The sequence below is a fragment of the Salarias fasciatus genome (genome assembly GCF_902148845.1).
Source record: "Salarias fasciatus chromosome 23 unlocalized genomic scaffold, fSalaFa1.1 super_scaffold_20, whole genome shotgun sequence".
Taxonomy (NCBI): Eukaryota; Metazoa; Chordata; class Actinopteri; order Blenniiformes; family Blenniidae; genus Salarias; species Salarias fasciatus.
Window position 1 is genome coordinate 14886200 of NW_021941230.1, and position 22554 is coordinate 14908753.

At 50.4% G+C, this 22554-nt stretch overlaps 1 protein-coding gene across 1 annotated transcript; it reads right to left on the reverse strand.

The window, feature by feature from the left end:
* Nucleotides 1-32: 32 nt before the first annotated feature.
* Nucleotides 33-21518, reverse strand: LOC115383868 (collagen alpha-1(XVIII) chain-like). Its single transcript, XM_030086065.1, has 39 exons — nt 21344-21518; nt 11400-11941; nt 10457-10537; nt 10323-10382; nt 10064-10139; nt 9700-9839; nt 9600-9617; nt 9228-9434; nt 9110-9136; nt 8949-9011; nt 8784-8867; nt 8517-8708; nt 8386-8439; nt 8275-8319; nt 7529-7660; nt 7217-7282; nt 7114-7140; nt 6939-7037; nt 6821-6856; nt 6510-6596; nt 6272-6304; nt 6112-6147; nt 5751-5810; nt 5541-5618; nt 5427-5462; nt 5295-5348; nt 5135-5206; nt 4861-4930; nt 4758-4787; nt 4625-4675; nt 4521-4552; nt 4319-4426; nt 4086-4233; nt 3942-4006; nt 3086-3247; nt 2536-2970; nt 2267-2464; nt 1843-1952; nt 33-1753 (listed from the first exon to the last, which is right to left on the reverse strand). Exons 1-39 carry the CDS (start codon nt 21432-21434, stop codon nt 1540-1542), a joined length of 4119 nt encoding a protein of 1372 aa, XP_029941925.1. The 5' UTR covers nt 21435-21518; the 3' UTR covers nt 33-1539.
* Nucleotides 21519-22554: the final 1036 nt, after the last annotated feature.

Sequence of the window (22554 nt, forward strand, 5' to 3'; positions counted from 1 at the left end):
TTTTTTATCATCTGAAATTTCAAATGAAAATATGCTTTCATTTCCTGAAAATGGGATGCAAAATAACTAAATGTTATCAAAACAGTTAATAATAAAAGACTTATCTTCTTAATAAACATCAAAGTGAAGAAAAAAAAGTAGAAAATAGTGTTAAAATTCTAAAAATAACAAAAAAGTGGTTACAACAGAACAAAATTGGATATAAAATGCCAAACAAAATGCAACGATGTTAAGAAAATGGACCATAATATGAGGTAAAAGTAAGAAACAGTAAAAATGTGAAGGTCGTTAGGACAATGCAAAAAGATGTTTTTCAAAAAAAGGTCAAAACAGGATTATGGTGTTGTGAAATCAATACATTGGGAGAAATGCAGTAGTATTTAGAGTAATTAGGGATCAGTGCAGACAAAAGAGTGAATGTTTAGTTTCAGCAGCAGTAACTAAAATGAAATCTTCTGAGTCAGACAGCTAAACGAGTTAGCATCAAAGCTACACTCGTTAGCCTTAAAAGAGTTACTTTAGAAGCTAAAGGCGTTAGCCTTCAAGGTAAAGGGTTTAGTCTTGAATCAGTTCGCTTCGAAGCCAAAGGAAGTAGCCTTGTCGGTCAGAAGGAGGGCATTCAAGCTAAAAGAGTCAGCTAAACCTGTTAGCCTTAAAGGTAAAGGAGCTAGCCTCGAGGCTAATGGAAACTTGAAGTGGATGATAGAGTTCAGTCTGGTCTTCATGGATGAACTTAAAGTGAAAAAACAGAAGAGTTTCTTTCCTGCGAACTGCAGCTGAAACTGTAGCAAACAGTCTTTTTAGTGTGAGTTCATAAAACAGTCAAAGAGTAGGTGGAACGCTTCCACTTCCCACTGGAACAAAGCCTATCTGGGCGAATATCAGACATTTTAATCTAAAATCAGTTTTTGTTTCACATCATTTTTCTTGAAATGACGAGTCTGAAAGGGATACAACTGGTTATATATTCTCTTTTTTTCAGTCTATTAATCTCTTCACAGATTTAGCAACAATCCATCTTCAAATGTTGCAGGTTTTCATGTTTTAACGATTAGACTCCTGACTAACCTGGTTTTGTTGTGAAGCTAAACATGTTCAAGACGCTAGCTCCATCTGCTTTTAAGACTCAGAAGTATCATTGATTAATGCGGCCTGTGGGCCACAGTTTGGGCACCTTTGACCCAGAACCTGTGTTCTGGTTACTTTTGATAACTCACAATGTTTCTGAGCTAAAACTTCAAGCTAACACAAACTGGGCTTCTTCAGCTGTGAATTAGCAATGCAAGCTAACGAGTCCCAAACAGAAAGCAGGACAGAGCTATGCCTTCGGACACCTCATGAGGTCAGGGCGGACGTCCAATATGGCTCCCATGACGTCCAATATGGCAGACATGAGGTCACCTGAGCTCAAACTGAAGGTGAACATGAGGGATAATTGTGTGTAGCACCATATGGGAGTGGCTAGCAAACATATACTGATATTCATGAGGAAATCTTATATACAAAGCACCAAAAGTAGTTTGTGTGTGGTGTGTGTGTCTATCTCTTGGCTTGGCCTACATAGCTGTTCTCGATGCACAGCACCACGTAGGTGCTGGAGCAGCTGCTGGAGCTCTGCTGCAACAGGCTGCCGCTCTGCAGTGACGACGCCATTCCACTCAACGTGGACTCGCCGACACGCCACGTCTCACAGAACCCGTCCTCGTGACGCTGACCTTCGCTGGTTGAACCGTGCCACATCATCTTCTCGGGCCTGCCACGAAAATAGAAAAACGGTGGTTCAAAAGACTGAAATCCATTCGTCTCCATAGCTTTAGCACAGATTTTTCACCGGCCGCTCACCATGTGCCGTCGTTGAGAACATCCTTTCCATCGAAGGAGTAGAGCGGCACGCTGGGCTTCATCCTGCCCTGGTTAAAGATGGACTCCCAGCTGTCGAACAGAACCTCATCCTGGCAAGGAGTAAACACCCGAGCGGTTGGTAATTGTCACAGCAAGCAGACAAAGGTGCAGTTCCAGGACCTTTCTCTGTTTTCAGTTTTGCATGCTCCCTCTGGGTATATGATGATATGTTGCAAAATTTGCTTCACAACTAACAAGTGGTTCTGTTGCATTCTGGGGCTTTAAATATGGAATCTGCACTGTTGGTTGGTTGAATGTGTATTGGATGATGACTGGATGCCGTTTGAAGACGTACCTTGAGGTTGAGAATGGACTGATTTTGGTTGTTGGCCTGATGTGGCTGAGTGTTGGTTGGATGACGTACCTTGAGATTGAGGATGGGCATGCGCTCGCGGTCCAGTTTGCGGACGATGCTGTGGAGGTCCTGCAGCTTGGCGGACAGGAAGGCCCTGAAGGTGCCGTGCATGCCGATGGCCTGAGCCTGCGTGAAGCACATGAAGTCGGCGCCGCGGATCCCGCGCATGGCACCGCTCTGAGGGCTGTTCAGGGCGATCAGGTGAAGCTGCAGAGAGACACGGACAATCACAAGAGTTCACCCTGATCAGAAAAACCCACCCAGGGGTCTCCTCTTACCCCTGGTCCTGAAGTGTGACGGTGGGCCGGGGTCTGGGGCACAGGGGGTGGTAGTCTCCTCTGAGGGGTCACTGCATAGCGCCCGTCCTGGTACGGTGACCTCCCGTCTGGTTGGTTCGTTCGATCAGCGTAACTGGGGTACCTGGGGTCTGTCGGAGCCGGGTACCTTGGATCGGGCTGGTACCGAGGATCGGGCTGATACCGAGGATCGGGCTGATACCGAGGATCGGGCTGGTACGGAGTCTCTGGATAGTACCGGGTGTCCGGTTGGTATCGAGGATCGGGATAGGCGTTGTGAGTGTGGTCCGGCTGTGGCTGAGGCTCTGGGTTCTCAGGGGGACTTTGGGAGTTGTGGCTGAAGGTGCCAGTGTTGGAGTGCTGGTCTGGAGAGAAAGGCACGGCCGGCGGGGGCTCCACAGCCGCAACCTCATTCTCCTGGAAACAGAGAGAGGGAGGGGCTATGTGATGGACGTTCAGTTTCAACGTTGGTGATATGGCATTAGCATTGGCGTGGTGGCATTGGTGTTGGCACTGCTGGATGCTGACTCACGTCGTATCTGGGCAGGGGGATGTAGCTACCCAACTGGACTTGTCGGACTCCGTCTCGAACCCGGAGGTACAGGTCGGTCTGGTCCAGGACGTAGACCAGCGAGCCTTCAGGCTGGCCCCTGGCTGTTGCGGTCATGGTGTCATAAGTCCTCAACACAGTCACCTTCAAACACAAAGACCCCAGACCCCCCAGTGAGCGTGCCTCTGAGACCTGCAGCGCCTTAAGCCAGGTTTACACTTGGACGATTCTGTGGCACGCATTGGCACGAATCAAGTCGCAAACCACTTGTAAAGTGGCGTGAAGTGTGCGTAAACCCGTCGTGACTGCGTGCCATGTCGGGACGAGAATTTTGAAATGTTCAAAATTTGGTCACAACTAAATATTGCGACCGGGCCGTGAACTATACCGCAACTGTTCGTGAATGCCTCGTGAACACGTCGGGACAATGCGGGAGGATGCGTGCCAGTCGTGGCAAGGCACGCACTGCCAGGCACTGCAACGAAGAGTTCCTGAACAGCCCAAGCCGAAATGCGCAACCATGTCGTGCCAATGCGGGAAGCACGTAAACTAGGCATAAACTATGCGTGAATGCATCGTGCCAGTTCGTGACACTGACGGAGCCCGCATTCGTGAACTATTCGTGAATTGGTCATGAATTGTGTGGGAGCCTGCAAGTTCAGTGACTCCAGATTGGCACGCCTTGCCACGACAACATCGTGGCAAAAAGTCGTGCAAGTGTAAACCTGGCTTTAAACACAGAGACACACACACACACACACACACACACACACACACACACACACAAACACACACACACACACACACACACACACACTCCACAGGACAAACCACTCACTCCTGACGAGTGACCCGGCAGTCCTGGAGCTCCCGGTGGTCCTGGAGGTCCTGGGATGTTGATGGCTGCAATGGAAGTACAGTCTTTTAATCCGGGGAGATCCGAGATTCTCATCAGCCCTGCACAATTTCTTTGTGCGCTCACTCTGAGTGCCTCTGTAGGGTCCAGATAGGGATGAACCAGGGGGTCCAGGTGGGCCTGGTGGTCCTGGTTGACCATCGTATCCTCTGCCTGGAGGTCCCGGCGGCCCCTGAGGACCCGGGGGTCCCACAATGGATTCTCCAGGAGGTCCCTGATGATACACACAGGACAGAGTCCATGACACACAGCTGGAGTGTTTCAACATCAAATCAAGTCAGAAACGAAGTAAACCTTACGGGAGGTCCGGGGTTTCCTGGTCCTCCTCCATAGCGAGGGTCATAGTACCCTCCACCGCCAGGCTCTCCTTTCTCTCCTTTCACACCGATTTCACCTCGGAGTTCATTCTCAACAAAACAAACAAACAAACAAACTCAAGATAAAAAGGATGTGACTTTAAAACATGAACAGGAGTTGTACGGAGATGATCTCATCAGTTACCTTCAGTGTGTAAAGGTCCACCGAGCCGTATCCTGCAGACAGAGGAGGTTATTATTACACTGCTACACACACACACACACACACCCACACACACATACACACACCTGAGAGGTGTGAGGTTCCGGGCAGTCCGGGCTCTCCTTTCTCTCCCTTCGCTGTAAACAAATGGAAGCAGTCAACAGAGGAGCAGTGAGAAATGGAGATTTGCTCTTTTGAAACGGTAGGTTGGGGACTGACCGGAATACCACCTGGAGTCGTCCTCGGACCCTGAAACAACACACACGGCAACATCAGCGTCTCTATAGCATCCTCGTGTCGCCCCGCTCTGCTCGCTGTGTACTCACTCGAGTTCCACCCAGGGGATAAGCCGGTCCAGGAGGTCCGGGGGGCCCCGGGGGGCCTGGAGGACCCTGACGCACGACAAGTACCGGTTACTCACAAAGATATCAAAAACACAGGCTAACCTCAGGCCAAGTGTTGCAGTCAGCGGAGGCATCGCGGTGACAAACACCTGAAGCGACCAGTTCCGTTAGCATTACCTGAGCGACTCCTCCAAAAATAAGCTACATGCTAATGCTAACTGTTGACGGCCGACTAAAGGCCACGGAACTCACAGGGTACCCAAATCCAGATCCACCTCCAGAGTCCCCCTTCTCTCCCCTGACTCCATTCAGTCCAGGTCGACCCTGACAAACACACACACACAAACACACAGACTCAGAGGTGTGTGAGTCCGAGCCGACCGACGGTCCAGTTCACAGCCAAACGACTCACTGGTCTGCCGGGGAAGCCAATCTCTCCCTTCTGTCCCGGAGGACCATCAGGACCCTGCAAGACAACATATTAACTTCTAACAACGCAGCCCACATCAGGACCAGTATGGAGGTTTAAAGGGACAGTACGTACCACAGGACCCTCTGGACCTGGACCCCCAGGCTCACCCTGGAACATTAAAACAAGCCATTAGAATGAAGACAGACTCAGATGGAGGCATTGTAAATGAGCATTACGATGACTTACCGGCAGTCCTGCCAGGCCACCCAGGTACAGAGGTCTCCCATCAGGCCCCGTGATGATGCCCGGCTCTCCTTTTTGTCCCTGAACGCAGCAAAGTCACAATTAAAGTGAGATTTCACACACTGAGAAACCTCAACACTTTCATTGGTGTAGTGCGGCTTAAAAGTGGGATTTTCAAAATAAAGATATGAATGGATGAATGAATAATCCTACCTTGGAGGCATAACCTGGTAGACCTGTGTCTCCTTTATCTCCCTTGGACCCTGCAGGGCCCTGAAAAACAGAACAATAATCTTGATCAGAAAAGAAAAAACACATTTACACGCTGCCGACACTGCAGAAAACACAGACATGCACACTCACTATACCTGCAGATAGATGGACGCAATACTTCTTACGACCACACTTGCCTGTTTTTTATTTATAGAAATTTTTCTTTTTTTTAATGATTTTCCTTTCAGTTCGTGATTATGTGACACATTGTGTTGATTTATGACATAAAACCCAATAAAATACATTTCAGTCTGCGGTTGTAATGAGACAAAATGTGGAAAAGTCACAGGTAGAAACTTACGGGGAGTCCCGCCCTGCCCGGAACGCCCGGTCCTCCCTGCAGAGGACAGATGGATTATCGAACAGACACTTCGATGTGTGGGATTAGAAATGAGTTAAAGATTAAGCGAGTGCTGGTTGTGTTTCGATAAGTCTGAGGTGCTCGGCGAGCCTCCACTCACCTCCAACCCTTCGCTCCAATACACCTCGTTATACTACAGCGAGACAGAGTTAGGTCAGTTAGTACGTGGTGACAGCACAGACCGGCCCGCTGTGGCTGTTAGTCAGTTCAGTTCAGTTCATTCACACACGGAGAAGCTGCGGGAGTCAGGGTCATTTCATGGTTTGCAGACGACAACGTGAACATTCGTGAGGAGGATTCATGCAGCGCTGCGGTAACAACACTTCTACGTGACTCACGTCTCCTGTCGGCTGGTACACCACCTCACCGGGTGGCCCCGGGGGCCCTGGGGGGCCAGGCGGCCCTCCGTCTCGACCCGGCAGACCCTGTCAGATCAAGAGGCAAAATCACAAAGTGCAAAAAAAAAGTACAGATACAGTGAGAATCAGAACTGGAGACTAGATACATGCTTATCTACAACATTGGTGAGTCTACTCGGGGTGTGAGCGCAGCTTGTGGAGCTTTCAGGAAATGTTTAACGGTGGGAAAGAAAATGTTTCCCGAAACAGCTGGACCTGATTTTTCATGATGTTTGAGGTCTGTAACTCACCATCTGTCCTTTCTCTCCTCTGTCTCCTTTCTCGCCCTGCAGATGAACGCTGGTTAGTCTCACAAAGACCAGGATCAGGATCAGGATCAGGACCAAAAGATAAGGCCACATGTTTTACCGGCTGTCCGGTGAATCCGTCCAGACCCGGTATCCCAGGAGGTCCTCGAGGTCCCTCTGCTCCTTTGCTCCCAGAGACACCCGGGAAACCTGGTTTACCCTGAAAATACCAAAAAAACACACCAGTGAATGCAAACTGAAGCTCATCTTAAAGGAACCGCAGGTCGTCTACTCACAGGAAGTCCGGGGATACCAGCTGGACCCTGGAGGACAGGAGACAGTGTGAGACAGGAGCAGGACCGAGCTGGACAACAGCTCCAAGCAAGGTTGAAGGCTTACCTGTGGTCCAGGTAGGCCTCTCTGTCCCGGCAGGCCGTTCCCATCTTCAAATCTGTCAAGGCCACCCTGCAAGGAAAACAAGGAAAACAGGCCACTAATGAAGAATGTTAAAACTCGGAGAAAAGACTATCAGGAATTTCTGCAATGGAAACATAAAACTGCAGAAAAAGACAAAAATGAAGGGATGGAAATGGAAACTCTTTGCCATTAATGTGCTGAAGTGCTTCATGAGAACTTTAGAAAAACCAACAAATGTCACAACGATAACTTTTAAAGTCCTTCACACATGTTTGTATTTCAACTTTCACTCACAAAGCTGGAGCCGTACGGTGGTCCTGGTGGTCCGGGCGGCCCCGGAGGTCCAACTGGCCCCATGGGACCGGGGAGCCCCGCCAGTCCGGTCTGCCCGGGGGTCCCCGTCTGTCCCGGGTCACCTTGAGAACCCTGAGCAGGGTCAAAGGAAACAACGGTCATCTTCTGTCTTCTAACGAGAAAATAAAAAGATGGCGTGTAAAATCACTCAGACCGGAGCAAGCAGACGTTAGAGAAGTAGAAAAGAGAGAAGGTTTCAGGAAGTACAAACCACAGGATGTTATCTCAAGCTCTGGTTCCCAACCTGAGGTCCAGAGATCACAAGGGTCCAAGGATTCATCAATGTCAGACTAAACCAGAATAAGACCCCCGTGCTTGTCTTTTTAGTCTATTTGGACGAATCAGAGATCGGAGAGCATCCAAGGCCTTCCTCACAGGCTATCTGGAAGGCTTCAGGTCAATGGTTTGGGCACCAGAGATTAAAATAACTGCTTCCTGATGTTAGAGAGAACGTGAAACGTGTGAAAGAAAACAGGAGGAAGTAAAGAAATCAGAGACCCCCGGACACCCACGACCCTGTACCCACTGTAGAAGACGGAGTAAAGAAAGACAAGACGCCGCTAAAGAAGCCGGAGTCTGGAGCCGATGGCTGCAGGAGAGCAACAGACCATCAACACCTGCACAGATCCAACCCCACACACTGCAGACAGCTCGGAAACACACACACACAAACACACACGACTCACCTTCTCCCCCGCCGCTCCTGGGAGTCCCAGCTCGCCGTTGTCGCCCTGCAGGAAGGATTAAGGCTGTCAGATCAGCTGAGTCATGGTGGGTTTGTGAATGTCTGGCTGTACCTTGGTTCCTCGGAGTCCAGGCTGACCAGGAGGTCCAGGAGGACCCGGGAGGCCCTGGAAAACGACGGGCGAAACTTTCACAACTTGTGCTTCTTAACTGTGAAAACGATTGGAATGCACTAAGTACTCACTGGTAGACCAGGGGCCCCGTCTTGTCCAGGTGGTCCAGGAGGCCCAATGGCTATCGGACCACCGGGTCCAAGTGCCACTGACGTTCCAGGAAGTCCGGGTGGTCCAGGAGGTCCCGGAGGGCCCGGAAGACCACGAAAACCCTTGAATCTGTCCAGATCTGGGAACCCCGAACCCTCCATGTCCACGAAGGTCTGCGAACATGAGAACTGCAGTCAAGACTCGACATCAAGACTTCAGCAGAGGCAGAAAGAGACATGAGAACGTACCGGGCGATCCCCAGTGCCCGGTCCAGGAGGTCCAGGGGGGCCGGGAGGCCCTCTGGGTCCAGGTGCACCTTCTCCACGTTCTCCCTGAAAGAAGGCAGAAGTAAAACCTGGTCCAGGCGAACTAAACCTGATGCCTGGATTCAAATCAAAATGCAGGTACCGTACCTTTTGGCCTCTGGTGCCAGGATTTCCTGGAGTTCCAGGGAAACCTGGAGGTCCAGCAGGACCCTGGTCAGGGGACCATAGTAGACCATCAGCAACAGATTTCCAGAAAAGGTAAGAAAAAATGTTCCTGCTCGAATCAAAGTGTAAAACCAAGTCCTCACAGCTTTTCCGTCCTCTCCCGGATCGCCCTGAAAGAGAGCAGAGTCCATGTTAGAAATAAAAATCTCCTCCCAACCCTTCCCAACATCTCCAGACCCCTCCAGGACCAGGTCTACTCACTGGCTCCCCATCAGTTCCTGGAGGCCCTGCAAGTCCGTCAGAACCTGGAGGGCCTGGAGGTCCAACTGGTCCGGCCACCTGCTGCACCACCGAACCGTCGCCGAGTCGCACCACCTCAGCAGCAGGCCCCTGAGGACCGGGGGGCCCCGGAGGCCCCTGGGCTCCACGTTCTCCTTTGGTACCGGGGTAGCCGAAGCCGGAGCTTCCCTGTGGAGGAGGAACTTGAGGCACCTGATCGTGGACTTGATGCTCGGTTTTGATCTGGATCCTGTATCTCAACATGATTCCAGATTTGATCTTGATCCTTTACTTGAACCAGATCCTAGACCTGATTCTGATCCTGACCGTCATGCTGAACCGACGACGACTCACCTTCACGCCTTTTTCTCCCTGAAACAAATACGCAGGACACAGGTCAGAGGTCAGAGGTCACAGTTCATTGTTAGGCTCTTATGGTCTGGTCTATCTTCACCTTCTGTCCTCGACCCCCTGCAGACCCAGAGCTGGAGCTGGATCCAGAGCCAGAGTCTCCCTTGGGGCCTGCAGGACCCCGATCCCCCTGAGAACCTTTCTGCCCCCGGTCCCCCTTCTCTCCTTTAGCACCGGCCACACCTGAGAGGGCAACAAGTCACCGGCTTCACCCTCTGAAGGTCACAGGGCGGGGTTCCGCTTCAGCACCGTTTCCAGAACAAAAGCAACAAGATCCAAGACAGTTCGCTGACTTCAGCAGAGTAACTCATTACATCAAAGTAATCAGGGATCCTGTGCATTGTGCAATCTTGCAAACATCCACCAGGGGCGCTGAAGAGTCAAAGTATAGGAGGCGCTGCTGGTACCTGTTTGTTTCACACTGCTCCCCTGTGAGGAGGTCAGCGGGGGTTCAGGCACCGGGCGTAAAGGAGAAGGGGTGGGCTGAGGGGGAAGCAAAAATCAAAACATTATCAAAAATGTTCTTAACGTAGTGTTGATCTGTTTGCACATAACTTCTTGCATGTTGCTTCAGTTTCGTTGCGACAATGAACAGACTGGACAAACTGCATCAACTGAATACATGAGACAAAATGCCCAGACTCAGGAAAACGCCGTCACGCTGACCTTGACCCGGTTTCTGGTCGACGTCCGCTCGCCATCGCCGCTGCCAAAGTCCCCTGAGGCCTTAAGACAGAGAGAGACAGACGTTAGAAGGACCCATAGACAGTGAACGCGGCATGAGCAAGACATATACTCACCGCATCCGAGTCGTCCTCGTCGTCACAGAGACGCTCCGCGGCCCGGGGGTTTCCCACCACTCGCAACTCTGCTATCTTCCCCTAAAGTCAGAGGTCAGAGGTCACGCATAGCATATCAATTCCCGAGACAACTGGAAGACACTTCAGGATGAGAAGCACCGTGCAGCATCTTTTTTCCTCCCAGGAACTGACATCATTCTGAGTTCTGTGAAAATTGCAATGAACTGGTGTGTGTGTGTGTGTGTGTGTGTGTGTGTGTGTGTGTGTGTGTGTGTGTGTGTGTGTGTGTGTGTGGGGGGGGGGGGGGGGGGGGGGGGTAGTTTCCCCATAGGCCTGGATTCCGGCCCGGCTTTGGGCTGGGGGACTGCTGGCTCTGGGGGGGCTGTGCGGCTGTCTACATGTGCGTGCGGTGGGGGCAGAGCAGCAGTTGTGGGGTCCCGGACGGTGGGCTCGCTGTCCTTCCGGGGGCGGGGGGGTCTCCCAAAGGACATGACAGGAGGGCGGTGTGGGAATGTCAGGGAATGTACTGAGGCCAGGTCCCCAGGTCCTTGAGACCTCTCTGGCCTTCTTCTGGTCTTCTCAGAGGTCAGAGGTCATATTTGCATGATCGCAGTCACTGTTGCATGATCGCGCTGATCTTCAATCACTTTGCGCTCTTTACATTCTGCATGTGGACTCCGTCACATTGTTGTCTTGTGGTGTGTTCGACGAATGGTGCTCCTGATGCTGTGGTTTGCAATTCGATAGATATATCAACAGCTACGTTTAATAACAAAATCCCCTGGCATGTTGTCTGTTGTATCTCTGTGCACCTGCAGTAGCAGGTTGTCTGGTGTGTCGGTTCCGATCGAAGAATTGTTGTTGTATCTTTGCGCTTTCTTCTCTCTAGTCAACTTTTTCTGTCTCTCTCTCTTTTGATTGATGATTTTGATGATAATGTTACCTGGAACTTGTCCGGGTCGGCTCCGCCCGCCTGGCCCACGAAGATCCCGGCAGCAGCGTCCAGCTCCATGGGGTCCGGCGACCGCTCGATCTTCATCACCTGCGGCTCCGAGTCGCAGCCGTGGTAGAAGGTCACCTGGTCCTCGAAGACGGCCAGCGAGAAGCGGCTCCACTTGTCCACCATGCTGGGCACCTCGAAACTGGCGGCCTCGTACGAAGCCTCGGAGTCCGGCTCGGTGTAGAAGAAACGCACCCGCTGGCGGTTGCCGCTCACGGAGCTCAGCTTAACGCCGACGTACATGAGCTTCTGAGGGCCGTCCGTGATGGAGAAGAGGACGGACGCGCCCGGCGTGGACGGCGACACGTGGAAGAGCAGCGAGAAATGGCGGAAGAAAGGATTGGGGACGTGAGCCAGAGCCGGCTGACCCGCCGCCGCCGAGGAGCCGAAGGAGTAAGCCTCTTCTCCCCGCGGTCCCAAGACCCTGGAGATCCACTTAGGAGGAGGGTCTCCCAACAGCTGCTGCAGCGACACGCCGCTCTCCTCTGGAGACAACACAGGGGACAAAGGTCAGAGAGTCAAAGGTCGGACACAGAGGTCGGCAAGTCCAGGGTCAGAGAGACAAAGAGCAGAGAGGCAAGAACAGAGGTCACAGGCATCAAGGTCACAGAGGCAAAGGTGGGATGGTAGACGCACAAAGGTCAGAGAGTCAAAGGTCAGATGGCACACAAACAAAGGTCAGAGAGACAGAGGTCAGAACAGACACTGAGACATACATGCAGACGCGCACGTGTGCTTCCATACATGCACACACACACACACACACACACACACACACACACACATACATGCACACACACACACACACACACACACACACACACACACACACACACAGTGTGAATGAAACTTCACAAAGCAGTTGTAGGAACAGGAATGATCAGCAAGTCACAAAAGATTCTTTAAAATATAGACATATGTTAAAATCCACCTCCGAATGAGCACACAGTTTGAGCTGCTAAAACCGAGCTGCGAGAACAGCAAACTACCGGATCAGCCGAGCGCCGGCGGGCGGCTCTCAGAACAACCAGACCTGCACACAGCAATCTGAATGATTAAAGTGTGAGTAGGTAGTTTTTCAAGAAAACTAAAAATGGCAGTACGTAGGACAGTACTTTGTGAGTTGTGGTTCCTCTCCTCTAATAAAAATAATGATACTTTAACCACCCCCCCCCCCCCCCCCCCCCCCCCCCTGCAGTTGCAGCCCTGCACAGTTCCTCAGAGATGCACGCTGACTCGTGTGGCTCTTTATCGGAGTTCCCACAAACTTGAAGGTCCCAGAGGGGAAGCAGCAACGTTCTCACAAACACTGAAGACGAGACGGCAAGTAGCTTTTCCACTTTCAGTCCATCGCTCTGGACCAGATTCAGCTGCTTCTGGGGTGATTTTTCCCACCAGCACTGGGTTAGAGTCAGGCCAGCTTGGGGGTAGTTCTGGACTGGTTTGGACCAGATGTGTCCCTGAATGATGAACTGTCTGGCTGGAGATGCAGAGAGGCCTCGTGCAGTACGGACTACAGATGGACCCAGGATCCACTCCCCACCCCCCAAAGCTGTTTTTTGGAGGGAGTGACCCAGGGGTGCATATTCTATGGTTGTGCGTTTACAATCTCACACCGGCCGTGTGGCTCCAGATGAACCCGGGTCCCTCAGGACCTGCTGCACTCTGCAGGGCGGTCCTGTTCCCACTGAGGGCACCTGCTGCTGGCTCGTCTGCCGCCGCACAGCTGCTGCAGCTGCTGGACGAAGCGGCGTGAGCTCAGTCTGAACTCCAACGAGATTCTCAAACATTCATATCAGTCTGAAATAACTAAAAAACAACAAAAAAAGAATAAAAACTCTTCTTTTGCATCCATGGATGGATACAAATTTCTTGAAATTAGGGTTTCACGCAGTTTGGCAGCTTTGCAAACACGGTATTCTCATGAAGTTAACAGTTTGTATGTGTGTGTGTGTGTGTGTGTGTGTGTGTGTGTGTGTGTGTGCGTGGGAGAGAACAACAGGCGGATATGTTCCAGCTCTAACACGGATGAGCTCATATATCATGTTACGGAGGAACAGTGTAATGCCCCGTCAGTGTGAGAGCGGGGCAACTCGACCCGATGGGCCTGGGCGTGGGCGGACAGATGGAGGTGTGTGTGTGTGTGTGTGTGTTTGTGTGTGTGTGTGTCTGTGCATGGGAAAGTTGAAGCATTCACACACATGCTGAAAAGATGAGGAGCTCCTCAGAGGGACTCAGCACTCCCTGCAGACCAAACAAGCCGGAAAAAACTTCGTTACACAGATTTTCACACACAAACGCTTCAAATTTTCTCTCTGAAATACCAGAAATAGTCCAGAAGTACAAAAACGCACGCTGCATTACAGCAGTGAGTGGGAGTAAAATGAGCTGTCATTCAAACGCTAGCAGCTTTGCTTACTCTACTACAAGTTATCTCCTAATGAAATTTAAAAATATCAATCGGCAACAAGTTGCCGATTGATATTTTCGAAAGGTCAAAGAGGTTTTCCCTCATTGCTCATCCTTCATCAGCCAAACACGGAGAGGGGAGGTGACCTCTGACCTGCCTTATCTCCGCCACACAGGGCCTTGTTGTTGCCGACGGCGACACTGCTGCCCTCACTTCACAGAGGAAGCACACACACTTGGCACTGTTCTTCCACGGCAGACAGATTTCCCACCCACAAGCGTGACCCTGAATGCCCACACACACACACACACGGCCTAATTGTCCCGCTGTACGATGAGCCGAGACAGGCATGCAGTGGTGGGACGCTTGTGAAGACAACTGAAAAAAACGAGTTCACCGACGCCAAATCCCAGCCCGACGTTCCCTGCAGACCAACGCCGATCTGCCACAGAGCACAGGGCCAACGAGGGCCCCGGAACAGCTGGACGGGGCCCTGAAACAGCTGGACGGAGCCCAGGACAGCGTTTCCTGCCCGGACTCAGACCAGAGGTCACGCCTGCTCGGCGTGCTCCTCTCATGTCGACGCTAACGCTGACAGTGTCGGAGTCAAGGCTCTGAAGGGGCTGCGGTTGCTGACCATCACTGACCCGTCACTCACAAACACACTTCCTCAAACAGGAAGTGACATCACAACAGGAACACGCCATCTGAGTGCACGAGCATGTTTCCTCTCAGATCACTGGTCTTCTCAGGAAAGACCACCATCCTGAATGCCAGACGGGCATTTCAAAGTGCTCTGAGCTCCGTACACCCAAGGTCGCAATTGTGGCCTAAATTTAGATTCCTACTCCAGAAAACAAAGCTTTAATGTAAACAGAGGTTTAAGAAATAAAAAAAAAAAAAATGTCTGTTTATGAAAAAGAGGCAAATAAAATGATATCTCCAAATTTCATTAATGCAAAAGCTTTAAAAAAATCACTTTTATTGTAAGTGAATATTATTTTTTGGGTAATACTTCTTTTAAATAGATCCAACAATTCAAGAAATTTGCATAAAATCAAGAAACTGTATTTTTAAGTTTGACAGAAAACTCTTCAATTCTAAACTTTATATAAACTAGTATGGTGGACTGTCCCGTGAAGAGCCATTGATCTGGAAACATGCAAAATGTGGCGTCCAAACAAATACAAACACACAAGCAAGAGGCCGGACATGTGTCCGGGTACACGTCTGGCCGTCGGGTTACCTTTGCAGGTACTAACTGACACGCACGCCGGACGGCGGGGGTCCAGCGCCTCATCGGGCAGAAGCTCGCACGCCAGCGGGAGGCGCCCGCTCTGCAGGGACGCCCAGCAGCGGTCCTGCAGCAGCAGGCAGAAGCCACGGCAGGGCAGGAGGACGGGCGAGGGCGAAGGCAAGGGTGAGGGCGAGGGCGAGGGCGACGGCGAGGGCGAGGGCGAGCCCGGGGCAGAGGGGCACCTGGGCGCCAGCAGCAGGCACAGAAACCACTCCACCCTGTAGTGGCACCCCACCCTGGTAAGCCACGCCCATTCCTGCAAGACCGCCCCCACCTCCTCCACTGATGTGTGGTTGAAGAAGTTGGGCAGCGAGAAAAACTTTTGCCTTTTGCAAACGGGCCAATCAGAGGGCACCGCGGCGCACCACGGCTCAACAGTCCGGAACGGACCCTCAGAAGCACCTGGAATCCCGCTACCTGAACCCACGCCGGATGACAACTCCACCCTCCCCCCTTGGAATCTGCTGGTTGTACGTGTAACGTTAGCATTAGCAGCCTCCACCTCCTCCGCCGGGCCTCCTTTAGCAGTCCAAGAAGTCGGGATCGAGTCCCCCACCCGGACAAACTTACGGATCCCAGGCGACATGTGCAGGGTCTCTTCCCCATCTCTGGAGGCGTCGTCCCGCTTCGCTTCTTCCTGCTTTGCTCCGCTAGTCACACCTGACCAGGTGGTTTTGGACAAAGTTGCGTGAGTTGACAAACTTTCTGTTGAGGAGGTTCCCAATGAGGTGGCCCCAGTCGAGGTGGAACCAGCTGACGAACTTCCTGTGGAGGTGGACCCAGTAGAGGTGGAACCAGTTGACGAACTTCCTGTGGAGGTGGACCCAGTCGAGGTGGAACTCGATGAACTTCCTGTGGAGGTGGACCCAGTCGAGATGGAACTCGATGAACTTCCTGTGGAGGAGGACCCAGTCGAGGTGGGACCAGTTGATGAACTTCCTGTGGAGGTGGATTTTGAGAAGGTTGCACCTGTGAAGGTGCTTCCTGTCAGCGTGTCCCCAGTGGAGGTTGGACCATCTGTCGTTCCCGTCACCGGAGTTGGAGATTCCGATACAGGAGCTCGACTTTGCTTCCAGAACCAGGCCTGTGCGGGTCCGGCACAGAGGACCAGCAGGAGCAGGCACGAAGGGATCGTCCTGGCCATGCTGTGTCCAGACGCCCACCAGACTTCCACCAGGCTCCCGCAGCGCTCTTCACCTCCGAAAGGTCTCCGTCCAAGAGGCCGGGCAGCAGTGGTGCGGTCCACACGGTCAGAGGGTCTCTGGTGCGAAGCCCAGACGGACGAACTGCTGAGTGAGCGCCTTCCTCCAGAGCTGCAAGACTCCCATGGAAAAAGACCCACTTGCTGCAGGAGGGGCATTAGGGGAGGGCAGGAGGGGCAGGATGGGGCAGGAGGGGGAGGAGGACTCCTTGGACAAAGATCAATGCCATTGGTTGCTCGGACATGCTGAAGCTCCGCCCCTGTGAAGACGTTGCCAGAGCAACGCGCCAAGCTGGGGCTGAAGGAGGACATCCCATCATAAACAGCTCTGAGACCACAGAAAAGAAATGTGGAGCAGAATTGAAACCCAATGATTTTCTCACTTTGGAACGGATTTCTTTTGACGATGGTGAGATGAGTGACTGAAAGGAAAATTGCAGATAGTTTTAAAAATTTGCTGCACTTTTCAAAGTAAGCAATATTTTAATCACTTGAATGCCTTTTTAGGACCCAAATTGTAATGTCATTTATTTAAAAAAATATATATATATTCATTTGAAATGGATGTATTTTAATAATGAATGCTTGTCCAGTAAGAGGAGGAGGAGCAGGAGGAGGAAGAGCAGGATTTGATTGGATCCTCAGCTGCTCTCTCTGGGGATCGACTCCGCTGTCTCATCGGAGCAAATGCTGATCTGCTTCCAGGTTCTCACAGACCTCCTCCTCATCCTCATCCTCCATCCAGCTGTTGCACATTCCTCCCACGCCCACGCTGCAGTGTGAGGGGCTGCCAGCAGGGGGCAGCAGAGCTGTGGCAGCAATGATGAATGGGGCAATAAAAGATGGAACAGTTTGTTTCATTGTGAGCAGAAAACAGTAAAAACTCACAGACTGACTGACTTCATGAAAATACCAAGTGTGAACTGCAGGGATAACTGGGGAAAATGCTTTTCTCCAGTAAGCCTCGTCAGTTTCCATAATCTCTGCTTTCAAATTCATTAAAAGAGCAGTAAAATCAACCAAATGGAAAGAAAAAACCCCAGAACATCCTAGAATCCTGACCCCACCGCTTAACTCACAGCCTACCTACCAAACCAACCAACTAGCAAATTTAACCAATTAATATGCAACAACCAGCTAACAAATAAAAAACTGAATGACCAACATTCCAACCAATAAACTAATGGTCCAATTAACTACCAGAGTTGGGGTCCGTTACTCAAAAAAGTAAAGAGTTACCCGTTACTTGTTACTTTTGAAAAAAGTAGTGCCTTACACTACCTGATTACTCCATGGAAATAGTAAAGAAGTTACACTACTCGTTACTGCATAGTGCTCCGCGGAAGGATATACCGGAGCACAGCTCCTACTGCTGTGCTCCGGTATATCCTTCCGCGGAGCACTGCACATGCGCAGGTCTGTGTGTATCAAAATGCTATTTGAACTGATTGAAAAGAAAACACGTCTTTTAAATGTTTTATAACCGTTCGGATTTACTTCACATGCTAATACGCCGTCCCCTGGACCACTGGAAGGAGTATTTTGTCCACTTTCGTCAGTCCGGCTCTGATTATTGACTTCCAGCAGTTGAGCTAAGCTAACTACGATGCTAACAGCTGGGAACTAGCCACTGGATGCAGAGACACAAAAAAGGTATTTATGAGCTTGTCTAACTTTGTCAATGATAGGGAAAGGGCGTGGGTCCAAAATCTTCGGAGCCCTTTACCCCTTTAAAAGGGGTGTTTACATATTTTGGTTGCTCTATTTGCAGTCATTGTAAAAGTAACAATCGTAGCGTTTCATTTGTAACTCTAGTTTAACTACCAATCTACTCGTTCCCATCAAAAGTAATTTTACTACTTGTAACGTTCGTTACTTGTAGTTACATACCCAAATCTGTTAACTACCCAGGAAACTAACTACCTAGTTAAATACAGATACTGGACGAAGGAAATTGTTACTTTTCATCTGCAGTTGTTAGCCGAGTAATCCAATACTTTAGGATGAAGTGAAAACTGACAAATCAAGTACTCCTTTCGCTACTCAAATTTTATTGGCTAAACAAATACATTCAATGCATGTTAAAAAGGCGAAAATCAGAGTACGGTTAACTGTAAAACCATTAAGAGCAACACAAGAGAGCTGGAATAACTAGGAGAGTATCAAATTCAGAGAGATCTTTACCTCCGTCTAGTGGCCACATGTAGGAACTACACACCCCTCTTCAACAGAAGACAAGGGTGGCTTTCATTACGTAACTAGTTACTTTCTAGTTGAAGTAATCGGCAACCACAAAACAATGAATAAGTGACTTTGAAACCTTTTTTTTGCAATGTGAGTCATCTGCAGCGACAGGAGGGGGAAACATTTCAGACATTTCCAGACGGGCGGCAGCGAAAACTACAGACGTCAGCCTGTTTGTCTCTGAATGGAGACGTTTGTTAGAGAGAGCAAGAGAGAGAGAGAGAGAGAGAGAGAGAGAGAGAGAGAGAGAGAGAGAGAGAGAGATTCTGGGTCATACGATCATGTGACTGGCAGCAGAGAACTAATCAGGAATAAAACACTTTCAAAGTTAAAAACTGGTTCAATCTGATGGCCTCTCAGCTTTCACCAGGATTTACTGCTGCAGGTGTCAAATGACTTTTTAACCACTGCATGACACCTGATCCACTGCATGAGACACAGTCCACTGCAATGACACCTGGTCCACTGCATGAGACCTTAACAGCTGAATGACATGTGAACCACTGTGTGAGACCTGACCAGCGAGCTTCGACCTGAACCACTGCATGAGACCTGAGCAGCTGCATGAGACCGGACAGTAGCGGTGGTGGCTTGGTATCAGAAGTTGCAGGTTTGACTCCCACTGCAGGGAAGCAATTTCTCCAAGAGGACTGATTAAAATCCACTTTCTGCCTCTTGGGCCACAAACTGAAGCGACCTGCTGAAACACATCAGGGACACCGACACGTGAGTGAGCTGCTTGCCCGCCAGCTAAAATACTTTCAATCGTGACGTCAGGTTCAGGAGTCCGACAGGAGGGCCCCCAGCTCCAGGCCGAGAACCGTCGAGGGGCCCCGGCCTCACGGCGCACCTGAAACACGACTTTCCCACTCAAGCCTCCGAGATGTGCAGCAGGAAGAGCAGCTTCAGCCCGGGACACTGGAAAAGCCGCAAGCATCTGCACATCAGCAAGGCGTCCTGTCAGTGTTGTGAAAGAGGAGCCTGAGCAGCAGATTATCTTCCTGGCGCAGCTGTCGCAGGAACAGACGGCGGCTTCTCAGAAGACTTCGCGTTAATGAGGAATCAGACGCGTGGAGGAGGCCGTGGGGAGCGGGAGCAGCGTGCCGGCGTGTTTACCCAGCCCGCGGCGGCGGCGGCGGCGCATTTTTGTCTCATTCAGAGTGGAGTCAGATAAGTCAGGACATGTGAGGGTGAATCAGATCCTCGGGAAAGGTTATTGGAGTCATCTAGGAGCGGAGTGACACAGTAACAGAGCTGCTCGGCTCGCAACGCCAAAGCTAACGCCAAGAGGGCAGAAGAGGGCAGGACGGCAGCTCCATGACCCGCCGAGGCCCCGTTCGCACGGCGCTCCCCGAGGCGACAACGGAAGAGTTGGGGGTTTGGAGCCACTGAAAATCTTCCAACTTTTTTTTTTGAACGGAAATCCAAAAAATGAGAAATTTGAAATTGAAACGTCTCGTAAACGAGGCCAGAGATTTCAGTTAGTCACTCCGTACATGAAACAGTCAAGCAGAGTCGCTGGAGGTGTTTGATTGATTATGACTACAGATCAAGCACACACACACACACACACACACACACACACACACACACACACCTCATTTACTTTTAGATTGCTCGATAAAAAAAGAAGTACAGTAAGCACCCTGAACCTGAGTTCATGTCGGAGGCATTTCTCGAGGAGCTCTGTTTCTACATGAATGCATGGGCATGTCTGAATTTCAAGACGTGTGTGTGTGTGTGTGTGTGTGTGTGTGTGTGTGTGTGTGTGTGTGTGTGTGTGTGTGTGTGTGTGTGTGTAGGCAGGGGGATTCTTTGTTCAGATTTTCCTCTCTTCAGGGCTCGTCACTCCCTCCCAGATGAACACACACACACACACACACACACACACACACACACACACACACACACACACACACACACCTGCCTGAATGAAAGGATCAACGCTCAGAGGCTGAAAAACGACACTCCGTTCAAAGACATTCAACAAATATCGGCTCAAAACCAGGCTTGGAAAGACAACTGAGAAACGAAAATGTTCACAGGAAGAGAGAAAAAAATATCGTGCAGAAAAAAAAAAACATGAAACCAGGCTGAGGAGATGCGAACTGAGCACGTGGAGCTCAGACAAGCTCCGAGACAGCGTGAAGACGCGCATCCTGAGCAAAAACACAACAAAACACAACAACTGGAAATGCATTTTCATGAAAAAAACAGATAAAAATCGTCACAGAATGACAACTTGATTGAAGCCACACGAAACAACGGCGCAGACACACACAGTGACCAGCAGCTGCGGAGCCTCACCTGCCTCTGGCCCCGAGGCTCTGAACACACAGCATGCGGCCCTGTGGGGCAGCTGTCCAGCTGCGCAGCAGCAGCTGCACGCAGCAGCAGTTCACACATGGCCCTCTACACACACACACACCAGCCAGCGCACAACAATACACACGATGCAGTCTACTCACAGTGCAAAAGTCTAACACTGTCAACATACAGCAATCTATGCATGACAGTCAACACAATACACTGTATCCTCAATAGTCCACAGTCGTCAGTCCATGCACTACAATAGTTTTACACACAACAATCAACACACAACAACTGACACACAAGTGGTTCTGAATCAGACAGAAAGTGTGTTTTGCTGTTTTGAACAGTTTCATTTGCGCAGTTTCCCAGTATTTCCACGAACGTCTCCCTTCATGAAGAGATGCCATAAAAACAGCTCTTACCTGTGCGCTGTGACGCGATCCGCGTGCACAGCAGCAGCAACTGCGTGAGGGCGAAGGCGCACGCGCCGCGAGCAGAGGCGCGTACACGCATGTCGGAACCCCTGGGTTTTGGTGGTTTTTGTGCTTATTTTCCAGGAACGAGCTGAACTCCTGAAAACGCGCGGCCGCCCGCACACCTGCGCTCCCTGCGCCGTGTGTGCGCACCTGGAGGCTGAGCTGCCCCCCTCCGACACACACACACACACACACACACACACACACACACACACACACACACACACACACACACACACACACACACACACACACACACACACACACACACACACACACTTCCTGTCCTAGCGTTTTCAAAACAAGACCTCAAGGGAATACAGTGGCAATTCCATTAAAGAAAGTTATTATAACCGGTCATTCACTTTTTCACTACCAATTAAAAAAAAATCCTGATAAATTGTATCCATTTTGTATAACTGAAAACATTTCTAATAAATCAATAATTTATTGAACAATAATCCTCCCCCCCATATTGAACTTATTTCACATGCAGATTTTTTGTACTCTAAAGCCATGTTCAGGCATATCACTAAAATTCCAATGCTTATTCTTGTGATATTCTCAATAATCACTGATATTCTGTGACTGATCAATACATTTGTAGCTTTGATAGGTTAATAATTAGCAATCTTAGGCTCCCTGTGTGTCATGTCGACTGCATCCTTCATATCCACTTTGCCATGACACACTCCAGTGTGTGTGCACCATCCTCCATCATTTTAAAGCTATCCCCTGGACCACTGTAAGGAGTATTTTGTCCACTTTCGTCAGTCTGGCTCTGTCTCCTATTCACCTCCAGAAATTCAGCTAAGCTAACTACCATGCTAACAGCCAGGATCCAGTCACTGGATGCACAGACACAAAAAAGGTATTTATGAGCTTGTCTCACTTTGTCAATGATAGGGAAAGGGCGTGGGTCCAAAGTCTTGGGAGTATTCCTTTAACTATGGCGAACACGTCCACTGCATCCACACTGAAGCCAATGCATCCACTGCATGGAGTGTGTACCACCTCCTCTTCCCCAGTCATCACTGCTTCAGACAGATCCTTCTCAAGCTTGTTCTCAGCTTTTAATTTACTGGCAGTATCTTGTGAGGCATTGGGATGTGATTATGGTGCCATGCTTTTATTGTGAAAGCAGCTGCCTTTATCTG

Bases quoted from the DNA above. Each gene is read 5' to 3' on its own strand.
- LOC115383868 (XM_030086065.1), bottom strand. From the start codon at position 21,434: ATGCGTGTACGCGCCTCTGCTCGCGGCGCGTGCGCCTTCGCCCTCACG. The intron at 4,931-5,134 runs GTGAGTTCCGTG...GTCGTGCGTCAG, and splicing joins GATCTGGATTTGGGTACCCT to GGTCCTCCAGGCCCCCCGGG. The intron at 4,234-4,318 runs GTAAGGTTTACT...GTGTATCATCAG, and splicing joins CAGGAAACCCCGGACCTCCC to GGACCTCCTGGAGAATCCAT.